Source organism: Bufo bufo, chromosome 4, assembly GCF_905171765.1.
Source record: "Bufo bufo chromosome 4, aBufBuf1.1, whole genome shotgun sequence".
Classification (NCBI taxonomy): domain Eukaryota; kingdom Metazoa; phylum Chordata; class Amphibia; order Anura; family Bufonidae; genus Bufo; species Bufo bufo.
Window position 1 is genome coordinate 604,210,697 of NC_053392.1, and position 15,706 is coordinate 604,226,402.

The 15,706-nt window shown below is 44.2% G+C and overlaps 1 protein-coding gene across 1 annotated transcript in view; it reads left to right on the forward strand.

Moving 5' to 3' along the window:
• The window catches only part of WDR26 (WD repeat domain 26), a 47,048-nt gene extending 36,279 nt beyond the window's left edge, over positions 1-10,769 (forward strand). Inside the window, exons 9-15 of the mRNA XM_040430567.1 lie at positions 2,042-2,182; positions 3,377-3,496; positions 3,997-4,142; positions 4,651-4,729; positions 5,833-5,962; positions 6,069-6,254; positions 8,229-10,769. Of these exons, the coding sequence (XP_040286501.1) occupies positions 2,042-2,182; positions 3,377-3,496; positions 3,997-4,142; positions 4,651-4,729; positions 5,833-5,962; positions 6,069-6,254; positions 8,229-8,239 (813 nt within the window). The 3' untranslated portion in view covers positions 8,240-10,769. The remainder of the gene's footprint in view (positions 1-2,041; positions 2,183-3,376; positions 3,497-3,996; positions 4,143-4,650; positions 4,730-5,832; positions 5,963-6,068; positions 6,255-8,228) is intronic.
• Positions 10,770-15,706: the final 4,937 nt, after the last annotated feature.

Consider the following 15,706-nt stretch of genomic DNA (forward strand, 5'->3'; position numbering starts at 1 on the left):
ACTGGGGAGGTCTGTGATCGTTGGGTCATCGCTACACCCCTTTGCTACTGCTTGGAGTGGGTTCACCTATAGAACGTATATGTTAAACGAAGGTAAAGATATTTCTTTACTGGAAATCTGAAGGCACTTTCTAGACAATTTGCCAACAGATCTTTGCTTAGAATATGTCCCATTTGCAGTGACCTCTCCAAGCAGTGCTAAAGGGTCTGATCTCCTTCTGGAAATCTGTGGGGGTCCCAGGTCATACTTTACCAAAGTGATTACCTCAGATCAGTGTCTGTGAACTTCCCCTTTTAATTTTGTTATGCAGCTTGTTCTGCAAGAATTCAGTGACCCGATTTAGAGGCTGGCCGCGGTATTATTCCTCAGGTAATAATAAATCTTGGTGGATTGACAGCAACACCAATGAATATTTGTGTCAGTGATGCATTTACTTTCAACACCTATTTTTAACTCTACGCTTGTCTGAGAAGATCGGCTGGACCCTTATTGGGCTGTTCCCCAGCCCGGCGTTTCCCTAGGCTTCTCAGGAAAAAATGCATAAAACAAATGCAGCAAAATAAAGCCCACTAAAAACCTTATGGGAAAAAAATGCTCAAAATTCAGCACAGATTTCCCATCCTGGCGCATGTGCAGTGGGAGCTGCAAGTCAGGGATGCCCAACCCGTGGCCTTCCAGCTGTTGCAAAACTACACCTCCCAGCATGCCTGGACAACCTACAGCTATTGGGGCATGCTGGGAGTTGTAGTTTTGCAACAGCTGGAGGGTCGCAGGTTAGGCATCCCTGCCCTAAATGATAAGTGCTGCCAAACGGGGGTCTTGGACATGCACAGTCAAGACGGGAGCACATATCGAGGTGTGGGTCGTGTGACTTCACGCTATTAGAACTAAGGTGGCACAGGAGCATTAGGACCCTGGGGATCCCCCGATCAGCTCAGCTTGTCCGGAGACTAAACCAGTTAGTAGTCGGCAGGTTGCACTGTTGTGTAAGAGGCTTGATCTGGGTTAATGACTGCATTATGAAGGAGGTCACGGTCGTCCTGTAACCAGATGGGAATGTTAATTGTGCACAGGAATCTTCTAGGAGTGAGCCGTGTCTATAGGTGGGGCCCCTAACCGAAATAAACCTGGTCGCCCTGTTACCGCCATGACTGGGTAATTGTGTTTGTCTGCAGTAGGTTCCTCCCGTCTTATAATTTATCGTTTGGTCTCATACCCTCACCATGAGTGTCCTTGTTTGTTGCCTTAACCCCTTTGTTGACTGCAAATATACCTCTTTACAGCGGTCCTTAAAGGGGGTTTGCCCATCTGGGACATTGATGGGCATATTGCTAGGATATGCTGTCTCCAAAACAGTGCCCCTGTAGCGAACAAAGTGCAGCTGCGCACGTGTGGCACCCAGAGCGCCGAGCTTATTTAGGCGTTCCCATAGAGGTGAATGAAGAGGAGGCTGTGTTTCCGCAGTGTGCTCCTAATTCGCCACTATGGGACTCGTGCTCGCTCAGCAATTTTGGGACTCCTATAGCGATGATCAGAGAGCATTGTCTGCATGCTCTCATTCACTTGGGTTTGGTTCCCAACTATGAGACCTACACCTATCTGACCTTTTTTTTTGGGCATATTCTAGCCCCTTTAAGGGGCTTAAAAACAACATGGCGCTGTAGAATAAGTGCGGCACAGGTATCCTGCGGCCTCTTGGAGTAGGTGCTCTACTCTAATGGCCGTGATGAGCCAGACTACTTAACCCCTTGGTTGCTGCAGTCATAAGTGACTGCAACATGATGGGCTGCCCGTCTGTCACTGGGTCTCCTTGGGTTTGGTGAACCCTTGTGCCGTAACTTTAGGACCTGGTGAGGACCTCTGGTAACTTGTAGAAGGATGCCACACAACAGTGATCGGCTCTGACTTCACCAATGCAAGAAATGGCGGTCAGCATAGAAAACCGGTTAGTTGCCCTGCCACAAGTGGAGCTGGTCCGCCGTACATCTGATGCACGCGTTTCTCTGTACCGAGCACTACATGACTGTATTTTACTTCTCAGGACACACACCAGCTAAAGCTACTTAAGACATTAGAAGGGCATGCTTATGGGGTCTCCTACCTAGCCTGGAGCCCGGATGACAACTATCTCGTAGCCTGTGGTCCAGATGACTGCTCCGAGCTCTGGCTGTGGAATGTGCAGGTGAGATCCAATCAGAGGTAGGAAGAAAACACAAGGGGGAACGTGCTTAGAGTCCACAGTCCCCAGGTGTAATCTACATAAAAAGTTGAGTGACTAAAATTACATTGTGCATCTTGTACTGATCCCAAGTTACAGCCTGTATTATAGATTATTTGGACAATACTCCCTCCTTGTTCAGTGTCTGCATAGAGCTCACAAGATTTCTATTCTGAGAAGTTTTGACTTTAAACCAATGGCTATACAGGCATCTGATCAGAATAGTGAGTGCAGCTCTGGAGTATAATACAGGATGTAATTCGGGATCAGTTCAGGATAAGTAATGTATGTACACAGTGACTCCACCAGCAGAATAGTGAGTTCAGCTCTGGAGTATAATACAGGATGTAACTCAGGATCAGTACAGGATAAGTAATGTATGTACACAGTGACTGCACCAGCAGAATAGTGAGTGCAGCTCTGGAGTATTACAGCATGTAACTCAGGACATGTGTTTGCAAGGTGACTCAATTTTATATATTTTTTTTTTTCACACACTCTAGGATGGAGCTCATACGTGGACATGTTTGCTTAAGGACACTAAAGGCAGTGTATCTGCTCAGTAGTGTCTGTCTCTGAGCTCAGCTTCCTTATTCCTGCTTACGCTACTTTCACACTAGCGTTTTCAATTCAGCTATTGAGATCCGTCATAGGATCTCTATAGCAGAAGAAAACGCTTCAGTTTTGTCCCCATTCATTGTCAATGGGGACAAAACTGAGCGAAACGGCATGCACTAAAATGCTTTCCGTTTGGTTGCGCTCCCATCGCGGACAGAATAACGCAGCCAGCAGCGGTTTCTGTTTGCAACGTGATGCGGAGCAAGAAGGATCCGTCCTGGCACACAATGTAAGTCAATGGGGCTGGATCAGTTTTCTCTGACACAATAGAAAACAGATCCGTCCCCCATTAACTTTTAATGGTGTTCATGCCTATAGAATACCTAATACAACCGGATCCGTTCATGACGGATGCATGCAGTTGTAGTATTGTAACAGAAGCGTTTTTGCAGATCCATGACGGATCCGCAAAAACCGCTAGTGTGAAAGTAGCCTTAGTGTAATCTTGTGACCTGATTTGAACCCTGCTGGAAATATGATCTATAGGGAGGCCAGAGCCTGCATGACTGTTATCAATGTTGTGCATCTCTCTACTTCCAGACTGGTGAGTTGAGGACAAAAATGAGCCAATCTCATGAAGACAGTCTGACGAGCGTGGCCTGGAATCCAGATGGAAAGAGATTTGTGACCGGCGGCCAACGTGGACAGTTTTACCAGTGTGTACGTGCCGTAACCCTCCCACCTCATACAATAGACGTCAGTGGTTTTCAGACCAGCGGTCTTCAGCCTGTTCCTGGCAAAAGTACTACTCTTGGCGTGCCACAAGTGTGACACCACCGATATAGACTGTGTGCGCAATAACCACCAGACAGGAGGCATTACTGGGGCCTGATGGGTGCCACGTTATCAGTTTCCCTCTTATTGGATTGTCATATAAAACCACGTTTAAATTCTGTGTGAGCCCTCCATTAGATGTATACGTCCCATGGAGGGTCCAGCCTGTGGCCCTGTATAGGCATATAGCGCCATATGTTCCCATGGGCTCCTATACAGCAGAAAATATATACCAAGACGATGTGATGTCATCAGGGCCTTATGAGGCTTGTGAAAATGGAGATCAGAATGAGCTCAAGTGCCGGACTGTGAGAATTCCCAGTGTATCGGACCCCACATTTCACAGAAGAATTTTCTTCTGACCTCCTTTCTTTTTCTGCCCACAGGATTTAGACGGCAATCTGTTGGACTCCTGGGAAGGAGTAAGAGTTCAGTGTCTGTGGTGCCTGAGCGACGGCAAGACTGTCCTGGCATCAGACACGCACCAGAGGATCCGGGGCTATAACTTTGAGGACCTTACAGATAGAAACATGTGAGAGATGTCTTGTTTCTTGGTGTGTCGCCTGCACAGAGCATTATACATCTTTTAGTAACATAGAAGTCTATGGAGCAAGCAGTACTGTCACAAGACAGCTATAGTGTGTGCTCTTCTTGATGGCTCTTCTATGATCAGCTTTTATGTAAACTGCCTCTAGTATCCTGCGTGGATTTAACTCCTGTGCACAAACATGTCATGGCTACTTGGTGCATACAGATGTATAATACCTCACCCACAGAAGGCTCGTGTGCCTCCACTTTTATGATGTTCTCCCTGTGGTGCAGTATGATGGAGGTTTTTGCCCCTAAAAAGCATTGCAGTCACAATATGCTGCCACAGAAAGTGTCAGCAGCTCCATAGTGCTGACATGTAGCGACTCCATACAAGCACCATGCGAGTGGAATAACTGCATCCATATCCTGACCTCCTGTGCCGTTTTAGTGCATATTTGTCGGTCTGTGATTAAATGTCCTCTAACTATTACTTCTGTTGTCTGTTGCAGAGTACAAGAAGACCATCCCATCATGTCATTTACAATATCAAAAAATGGAAGACTAGCATTGTTAAACGTAGCTACTCAGGTAACCGCCTGCTGCACTTTGCATCTTATTAAAGGGGTGAGACAGCTGCGGGTCCCACTTCTCTCTAGAACAAGAGCATATGCGCAGCCGCCCACCATTCATTTCTCTAGAAGTGCTAAAAATGGCAGAGCGCTAACTTGGCTGTTTCCAGTAGTTCCACAGAGGTGAATGGATCGGTGGCCTCGCTTGCGAGGTGCGCTTTCCATTCATTTCTATGGGACTTCCGATAATAGCCATTTATTCTATTTTTGGTACTTCCAGAGAGATGAATGGAGGTCAGCCACGCATGCGCGGTGCACACTCCATTATTTTGGGTGCCCCTTTCTAGAGAGGGCCTCATCTGACGTTGGGGGCATATCCAGTGTTAGAGGTGAGACAACCCCTTTAATGTTCAAAACTGAGAAACTGAAATGTACAGACAAACAAAATAAGTTAGCCATTGCTCAGATTGTTGGAAAATCCAGCCAAAAATCTTGTCGGATTTTTCCCACTTGATCTGATGTCTGATTAAAAAAAAATAATAATAATCAACCCTTGTTTTCCCAGATAGTTTTTATTAAACCATTTTTGAAAAGGGTTGAATTTTTAGGATATGTTCACATGGCGGTTTCTGCCTTTTTTTTTATTTTTTAAATCAGATAATTTTTTTGAAATAAAAGCAAAAACAAATGTTTTCATTAAATACAATAACAAAGTCTCCCATAACACAAACATTGAATGAGATGAGTAGCAAATATAACATATCATCCAGATACATTAGAATATGTGCAATATAAAGATTACAATAGTGAACTCAACAACGGAGACATCGGCAGACCCGTGATACCAATTCCACGGGCCAACGAGCAAAGATGGTAAGTATGGTTTCAATAGCGGAGGTAAGGGAGACAACGGCAGACTCCCCCCACAAATTACTGATGACTTATCCAGAGGATAAGATGGTACAAAAAAAAGAGCGAACGACCCCTTTTAATTATCCACTAGAAATGCAGTTTTCTTTCTTTTTACTTGCAGGGTAACTGGATGTCTCTTTTCAGCCTATGTTACTATGTTTGTGTGAAATGCATTTGAAGTAATAAAACTCTTCGCTGTTTTGCCTCCAGGGTGTTCACTTATGGGATTTGCAAGACAGAGTTTTAGTGAGAAAATACCAAGGCGTGACGCAGGGCTTCTACACAATACACTCGTGCTTCGGCGGTCACAATGAAGACTTCATCGCTAGCGGCAGTGAGGGTAAGTGTCCACGGCCTGGGTTTCCCTCCAGTGTCATGCAGCCTGTACTAGGAGTGGTCCCAGAGGTTCATGTCGGCATAACGGCTTCTTTTTCCGCCTCCTGCAGATCACAAGGTATACGTCTGGCACAAACGCAGCGAACTGCCCATCGCAGAGCTGACTGGACACACACGCACAGTAAACTGTGTGAGTTGGAACCCACAGATTCCCTCCCTGATGGCCAGCGCCTCTGATGACGGCACAGTTAGAATATGGGGACCAGCACCTTACATAGAAAACCAGGAGTTTGAAGGTAAATATGGAGCAGGAGGGTGAAAAATGGAAACGAAAAAACGTATTTGAAAAAAAGCCTATAATCAACCGGAGGCAGTAGTCTGATGGGACTCCACGCAGGATGTGGGGAGTTGTGGTAACAGCCAGACTGTGATTTTAATGGGTTATTTTCATCTCTTTCCATCACCTTATGATCAGTGGGGGTTTAGCCCTGAAAATGAAGGGGCAACAGCACTGAGCGTTGTGACGCCTTCAGTCTTTCCCTATCTAGTGGCAACTGAATATCGGTGCAGGAAAAATCAGTGCGGAGGTCCCTTTTATATTTCAGGTCCTCCATTTATCATAAAGTGATGGCATTTCTCGTATATTTAATATGGCCCAATTTAAATTGATGATGTCTGGAGCGTCCCCATGTGACTCGGGAAGAATGTTTCCGAGTTTGCAGGTGTATTCAGCTGGCTGACGGTGACGGCCAAACTCCCCATAGAGAAGGCAGAGACAGTTTATTACCGACCCTGCCGTCTCCACTGCTCTATACACAGTACTCAATGAGTCCCCACCGATCAGATATTGATCACCTATCATCGGCATAGGTCTTCAACACTCCTGGAAATCCCCTTTTAAACTGAACCCTGACCAACGATCAGCCATTGACTGTGGGTCCTCCTATCTCCGCTTCATGACCTCTGAGTGTTAGTGGCTATGGAGCTGTAGAGTATATTCATATGCAGCAAAGGCTGAACTGGGTTTGCTGTCGGCCATTTCTGTAACCATTGGGGTTTGTCGCTACTGTTCCTCAACCATTTAACATCAGAAATTGACATTTTGCAGATTGGTGGAGGTCGGCGAGCGCTATCCCTTTAAATCTGCTAAATGTCAGTTTCTGATGTTAAATATCTTCAAACAGCTGATCGGCGGGGGTGCTCACCCGCCGATCTGATATTGATGACCTGTCCTGAGGATAGGTCATCAATGAATATAACTTGGACAACCCCTTTAATATCCCCACACTGCATAAATGTCTCTGAATGGAAAATTTTTGCTCAGATCTCAATTACTTGACTGGTACTGTATTCTACCATGTGTAAATGTACCTTTAAAAAAAAAAAAGGGAGTTTTCTGGGAATTTTGATGACCCATCCTTAGTATAGGTACCCCCAACAATCACTACAGCCCCTTGAAACAACTGCTCGGATGAGCACTTTGGCTTCTTTGTAGTATATTGAACACAGTGCCATAGGCTGTATAGTGGCTGTGAGTGGTATTGCAGCTCCATACTGTGCACCAAGCACATGACGAGGGATGAGCGAATTTGCATAAAACTTCGTTCCAATACTGTACGGAGCAGGAGCTCTGTACAGTATTAGAATGTATTGGCTCCTATGAGCCGAAGCTATTACTTTGTGAAGTCTCGCGAGACTTCGCACAATAACTTCAAAAATCAATTTCTACTGTAAAAACCCATTTCCCGAACTCTGGTTCGGTTCCAAGTGGTACCTTAGAACCAATGCTGAGTTCGTGAAATGTTGTTTATTTTACAGTAGAAATTGACTTGTGAAGTTATTATGCGAAGTCTCGCGAGACTTCGCAAAGTAATAACTTCAGCTCATAGGAGCCAATACATTCTAATACTGTACGGAACTCCTGTTCTGTACAATATTGGAACAAAGTTTTATGCAAATCGACTTCGGAGGTTTCATCCGAAGTCGATTCGCTCATCCCTACACATGACCAATGGATGTGTCGTCACACGCTGAGGACGAGGCCTGATTCAGACCCTCACTGATCCGAAATGGATCTATCCTGGGCATGGGTCATCCGTATTTCATTCCCAGAAACCCTCTCTAATTTCCTAATCATTTTCTAATGTTATGTTCATAAATCTGTTTTGTCTCTGATGAATTTTAACTTTTTTTTTTTTTTCTCTTTTCTTTTTCTTTCCTCCCCCCCCCCCCTTCTCTCCCTCAAACTGCCCCCATACTTTGTTCTAGAGGAATGCAGTAGCATGGACAGTTGATGGCAATTTTTTTTTCTTTTTTTTTTTTTTTTCGCTGAAGACGACTTCTCTAACTTAAAAAAACAAACAAAAAAAATTTAGTCGTATTTTTAAATGGCTTGGGATTGGTGCAAACGTTAAATTGATAGCGGGACAGACGCTTTTCAAGAGAAGTTTAAAAAAAAAAATAATTTGAAAAAAACCCCTACCTACGAGTCTGGTGCCCTCCAGCGGGGCAGATCATTTACCACCCTGCTTCATAGTACCCAGCTCCGATGAAGCACGTCGTTAGATTGTTATTGGACACCATGTTACCCTCCCATCGGTTGTGAAGAACTGTGCTATATTCCAGCTGTCCATTGAACTCGGTATATTTTTTTTCCCCTTCTGCCTTTTTGTCCGGCAGCCTCTACCATCTTTTGTCGCTCTTCTGTGTAATGAAGTTTAAATGCTTGTTTGGAGAAAAAAAAAAAAAAAAAAGGAAAAAAAAAATAATTATTTAACAGTTTAGAAGGCTTGATAGATCGCTTTAGTCTGAGTATCCATTTAATAGGAAAGTATTTTCTCCTCTCATTTCACGGATTCTCTCCGCCTTATTTAGCTCGAGATCTTTCCAGCTTGGTTCACGGATTGTAGCCTTACTTCTGTGTTTTTTTTTTTTTTTTGTTCAAACCCTTCAGGGGAAAAAAAAAAAGTTTGCAGAACCAGTTTCCAACTAGACCATATTAAGAAACCAATCCTAGGTTTTTGTATGGCAGACCGTGTTATTACCCCCCCCCCCCCACCCCCCGTTACTGGGTTAACAGCACAACATTTTTTTTAAAATAAATTATTTATAGGACTGTAATGAGTTCATTTTGTGTAAGTTTAAAATTTTCAACCAGCTTTATTGATGGCTTCCTTGGAAAAATGGGGGCCAGTGATTTAGAACCGCCCCCTCCTCTCCTTTTTTTTAAATGCACCCCGAGGTTTTATCGAGATGTCCATTTGTTTTGCTGCTGATAACGGAGTCTAGGTCAGGTGCGAGGAGCAGAGAGTTGGGCAATGGGGCGCTTTCCAAGACTGTGCAGAGTAAGGTTTGCAGTCTAGCCTTGTCTCGATCAATGATGGCCGTTTATGGATGTAGGTCTTCTCCTGAAGGTCATATCTGGATCTCATCTACCTATAACGTTGGCTCTGGTTGCATACGGAGCTGCGCTGACCATTTTGCTTGCCTCACGGTTGAATGATTCTAGCGGATTACTGCAGCAGAGCCGTGATCGCCAACCTGTAGGGAAATTATAACTCCCAGCATGGCACGATTAGTGTTTGGTGGGAGTTGCTATTTTACAACAGCTTGATACTTTGGTTACATAGTGACCAAAGATTGCAACGTGCAAGTTGGCGTGTACCCACCATCACAAAAGGTCCAGCAGTGTTGTCAAGTTTCATGTAGCCCCAGTCTTGGGTGCAAAGCTACCGCGATGCAAGCGGGACCTTCAGTGCAGCTCTGTATGCAAGGAGATGAGTGGTGCAACAGCGAGTTTGCATTCATACGTCTCATCCAGACGGAGTCCCTTCAAGTGAAGCTCTGTAGGTCGTGTCTGTCACCCAGTTGGTGTGGAGCATACAGAGGTACAGTAGGATAGCTGTACGGTGCTGTAATATACATCCATGTGATTGGATCCTGCCCTGTACTGAAAACTGGGGGAGGCTATTTAAAACCTAAAGCTGTTCCCTCCAGGGGTGGTGACAGGGCACCAGCCACCCCCCCCCTTTCTGAAATATTAAACGTTGTTTTTTTTATTGCGTTATTTCTTTTTCTCCATACACTTTGTACCGTACAGTATCTATACACTCTACTGACATGACTACTTGGGGGAATAATTGAGGGTTGGTTGCAATGAGTTTTGTCCTTGTTGCCATAGTTTGCAGCAGTAGCTGATGACACAGTCGTCCATATTGACAGCTCCATGTGCAGGCGGCCATTTATGCACATACAGTTCATAATCCATCAATCCTGCAGGAGCGAGCGTGTTAAATCCTGGACTGGCTGTGATGGTTAACATGATCTATATTGATAACACGGAGCCCTACACACATGCATGCACACCCCCATTCCCTTTTTACGGAAATTTGTCAGGCCTCAGACGGCCATGCTGGTGTCTGTATTATAGCTGCAGATCCTGACCTGATGGGAGTCTGTTGCTCAGAAATGACAGTATCATAGGTCCTTTGGATAACGATGGGAATTGAAGCGGTTCTATGGATGCTAAAAGGTGCCCAGATTACCGCCATCTGCATGAGACCTCTGAGGTGCAGGGCCAAAGCAGCAGGTCTGGATATCGGATCTGCCATCGCCTCAGGACCCTGGATGTGAGAACACAAGAGGGTGGTGACACTCGGTAAAGCCACTGCGTCACCTGTGTAGTTCACCTGCAGTAGTGTTACACGTATGTAATCTATGCAATATCATGGGCATCTCCTCGCCTCTTAAAGGGCTTGTGCCACCATTACGTTAGTTTACTATAGCTCAGCGTGAAAACAAATTGTTTCGTTATAAAAAATAAAAAAAATGCTCCGTGTGAGATATTCTCTTTACGTAATTATAACAGCGCCCCCCCCCTGTTTAATGTGCACCTACAGAGGTGGTTGCACAGTCTCAGTTGCATCCTTCAACTCCCACCAGCCATGTCTACTGTTAGAAGTTGTGACAGTTACTGGGAGATAGCTGCAGCGTAAGGGACATGCCCCCTGAGCTAAAGAGCTGCTCTGGAAAGGACACACCCCTTGAGCTGAGCTGGGGGCTGCAGCAGAAAGCACATGCCCCCCCCCCCCCGAGCTGTGATAGGAAGAGAGCTGCAGCAGAAAGCACATGCCCCCCGAGCTGTGACGGGAAGAGAGCTGCAGCAGAAAGCACATGCCCCCCGAGCTGTGACAGGAAGAGCTGCAGCAGAAAGCACATATATGATGTGATTTCCACCTTTTACATCACTCATGGCGTAACGCCCCAGAGACGATACCCAAGGGTCTTTGCATGGTATCAAACGTTGCTTTGTGCCATGGAGAACAAGTGACGTTCAGTTCACGGAACATTTTGACCTGCAGTGTTTGGTTTTTAGTTTATGTCTCTCCTATGATGTCATTACGTTAGGTCTGTTTCACAATTGGGTTTTGGTTTCGAGATCCGGCAGAGGACCAAAACGGTTCCATTTGAGGTTAACACATCCGGATGCATCGGTTCCGTTAGGATGCGGTTGTGTTAGAGCGAAGCAAACCGGATCCGGCACTAAAATCATCTGTAAGTCAAAGGGTGACGGATCTGTGTTTTTTTCAGATCCGAAGGGAAAAAAAAATAATATGGAGCTGGCGTCATTGACTTACATCGATTTTGCTGCCAGATCCGGTTTGTTCCAGTCACAAAATTGCCGCAGCGGTTTTGTGTCCAGTCAAAAAATAAAATAAAAAATTCAACGGAATGCATCCTGATCAACTTCTGTTTTTAAGTTTGGCGGCCAAAGTTCGGGTTATCGAAGAATCCCGTTATGGATTCTGCTATCATGGTTCCTAGGGAAAACTGATCCCCGATGGTCATTGCTTACCCCATGGACATTGGGAACTTGCTATTCAAGTGAATGGTTCTGAGCTGTAATACCAGACCGGGGCCTTTAGATAACAGCGGCGCCGTTTCAGGCAACCCTTGTTAACAGGAATATCCCCCCAAATCTTTATGGGATATACTGCTGTCACGCTGTAGCTGAGGTTTACTGTACTAAGAGGCTCCTGCTCCGTACAGTATTAGAACAAAGCTTTATGTGAATCGACTTTGGATGTTACATCCGAAGTCGATTCGCTCATCCCTATTGGTGACCATGAGCAACATCCAGGTGCACATCTTCCGCTTATTCCTTCTCTGTACAGGCTTCACTGCCGCTGACTGTGTGAACGCGGCCTAAGGGCTCATGGCCGTGTGAATGCCGTATTACGGCGCGGACCCGTTCAAATCCATGATGGGAATCACACGGCTGGAGCCTGTATATCACAGACCCCCAGATTGACTACGTTTTGTGTGCATGAGCCTGAGCTCTATAAAAAAAACTAAGGGACTTTTTTTTTTTAGGTAATGTTGCCTTACAATTTTACATTTCTCCCCCCCCCCCCCCCACTTAAATCAGATAAGGTCTCATCTTTTTTTTTTTTCTTCCCCCACTTACTAAAGATGATTATGGGGGCAGCCATCTTGCCTGAGCTGTTAACAGCATTTCGAGAGATGCTTTACAGCCTCCACTATGGACGACGGACACAAAAGGCTGTGTTATTTACATAGAAGTGTTACCCATCACTGTAATCCTGCCTGTGATAATGAGATGACTGCTGAAAAGCAACCCATACAGACCAATAAGTGGTGCCTATTAGGCTTAGTGGCCAGTGGAAGAAAAAGAAAAAAAAAGGGACCTGGAATGTTAAAAATGTGATATAAACGTTAAGTCATTTGCTGATGACCTTTTCCCTTGAAGAATAAACTTGTCCTTAGCACTGCCCCCCCCCCCCCAAGGTGAGGAGTTCTTACCAAGATATTGCACCCAGGTAGAGATCACGAGCGCTCAGCTCTGCCCATGGTCGGGTCAAGCACCTTTTTTGGGGGCAACCTCCCCCCCCCCCATTTGATCTTAGCAGGAACCTTCTGCTTTACTTGACCTGTATGGGAGATGGTATTACGTGGCAAGCATCACGCAGACAGGATGTAATCCCATTTTTGTCACAAAATATCCGGCTCAAACACACACCCCATATTGAAGAAGTAAATGGAACAAAGCCCAACAGAGAAATTGTGTTCCTTCCTTTCCCGCTGCTTGTTTTTAATAAAAAAAATTTCAGGGCCCCTTCGCAGATGAGCAAAATTAGACGTCATAGGCCTTTTACCCAGATGCAATTTATCTCCTTTCGATTTTCTCGTCCTTTGACGCGCACAAAGATGCCATCAACATTTGCCAAATCCAAGTCCCGCTCTTTCCCCTAATATCCCAAGTAATGTGGACGGACTGACTCGCCAGTCAGTAATATTTCTGTGCAATAAAAAAAATTAAAAAGAAATCAAGGAACCAACTGCTCGCGGCACGTAACGTGCCGCGTTTCACGTCTCCACAGTGGCTCCGCTATATTTTTATAAACCTAGAATTTACATTTTTTTTTTTTCCTTAGTTTTATTTTATTGGTTTTTTTTCTGCCCTTTGGGTCAGGATAAAAAAAAATAAAAAATTTTTATGTTTAGTATTAAGGTTGGATGCAAAAAATAAAAAAATTGGGCATCTTCAAAAATAAAGTTAAAAAGAAAACGACAGATGGTTTTAGGGGAGGAAAAAAAACAAAACCTTAGAAACAGACCATAAAAGCATTACGAACCAAGCTGCAGGGATCAAGAAGAATAAAACTCATTGATCTCAAAAAGATTTTAAAAAAATTGTCAAGATTTGTATGGAGTTGTGGTGGATCTAGTTAACACTTAGAGCTTTTTGGTATGTAATGACTATTTGCTATGGACTGATATTAAATGTTTCAAAAGAATGCTCTTACTATTTTATTTTTTCTTTTGATCTATATTACGCCGTTTCAGTTACTTTGTATTATTTACCATATTAAAAGTATAAAACTAAAGTCTCCAATATTTATTTTCACTGTTTTTACTAATTATTTAGGGGACACATTTCTTTTATGTGTAGGTTTTTTTTTGTTTTGTGATGTCGGTGCTCTTCCTTCAGATATTATTTGTATTCCCTTTCTTTCAAGTCAATAAACAGAACGAATAACTGGGTTGAAGTCGTGTTTAAACCCCTCCAATGTGTCCATATTATCATTTTTTGGGGAAGAAAAATAAAATAAATCACATCACACTATTCACTCCCTAGAACAGGGATCAGCAACCAGCGGCACTCCAGGTGTCTGAAACTACAACTCCCAGAATGCTCCATTCTCTTTTCTAGGAGTTGTAAGAACAGCCGAGCATGTTTGCATGCTGAGAGTTGTAGTTTCACAGCAGCTGGAGCGCTGAAGGTTGCGGATCCCTGTCCTAGAAAAGGGGCTCATTATATAGGCAGAAATCTGCAGTTTTCTACCATCAGCTCTTTACAATTGAAAATGTTTAGAGCGGGGGTGCATAACCTGCAGCCCAGGGGCCACATGCGGCTCTTAATACCATTCTGCGCAGCCCCCAACCATTTGGTAACACACATGTGAGCAGCCAGAAGACGTACATATGTCAGTAGTTAATACCCCTTTAAAAATTGTTATTGGTTCAGTCTGAAAATGTGGCCCTCAGCCAGAAAGCCTTGTGCACCCCTGGTTTAGACAGAGTGAATGTATAGAAAAGGTTGAATCGTTTTGTCTATACCAAGAAGCTCATTTACTAAAAACTGACATTTCATACCCATTCTTAAAGCTCATGCATATGGCCGTAGCAGGTTTTGCGGATCCACAAAACGCTGAAAGCGGCTGCAGACTTTTTTTGGGGGGTATGCTGTCCGCATCTTTTGTGGCCCCATTGAGATGGATGGTTCTGCATCTGATCCGCAAAAAAAATGAGGCTCAGATGTGGACTAAAACCAGTCATGGCTTAGTAAGACTGGAGCAAGATCTGACCAGTTTATTTACAGGCTCAACCCATAATGTGTTGCATCTTCTGTTGCCGAAGTAGATTTAAGTTACAATTTATGCCCCTTTTCCTGTGTACATTGTAAACCATTGGATTTTTTTGTACTCCACGTAAAATCCTTTTCTCATAGTAAGCATTGGGGGACACAGCACCATGGGTATATGCCCAGCTGCCACTAGGATTTTTTTTTTAAGTGGCAAGAAAGGTAAATGTTTTGCTTGCATTATACCGACCAACAGCTATTATATGTCAGAGCTGCACTCACTATTCTGCTGGTGCAGTCACTGTGTACATACATTACATTACTTATCCTGTACTGATCCTGAGTTACATCCTGTATTATACCCCAGAGCAGCACTCACTATTCTGCTGGTGGGGTCACTATGTACATACATTACTTATCCTGTACTGACCCTTAGTTACATCCTGTGTTATACTCCAGAGCTGCACTCATTATTCTGCTGGTGGAGTCAATTTGTACATACATTACATTACTTATCCTGTACTGACCCTGAGTTACATCCTGTATTATACTCCAGAGCTGCACTCACTATTCTGCTGGTGCAGTCACTGTGTACATACATTACTTATCCTGTACTGATCCTGAGTTACATCCTGTATTATACTCCAGAGCTGCACTCACTATTCTTCTGGTGGGGTCACTGTGTACATACATTACATTACTTATCCTGTACTGATCCTGAGTTACATCCTGTATTATACTCCAGAGCTGCACTCACTATTCTGCTGGTGCAGTCACTGTGTACATACATTACATTACTTATCCTGTACTGATCCTGAGTTACATCCTGTATTATACTCCAGAGCTGCACTCACTATTCTGCTG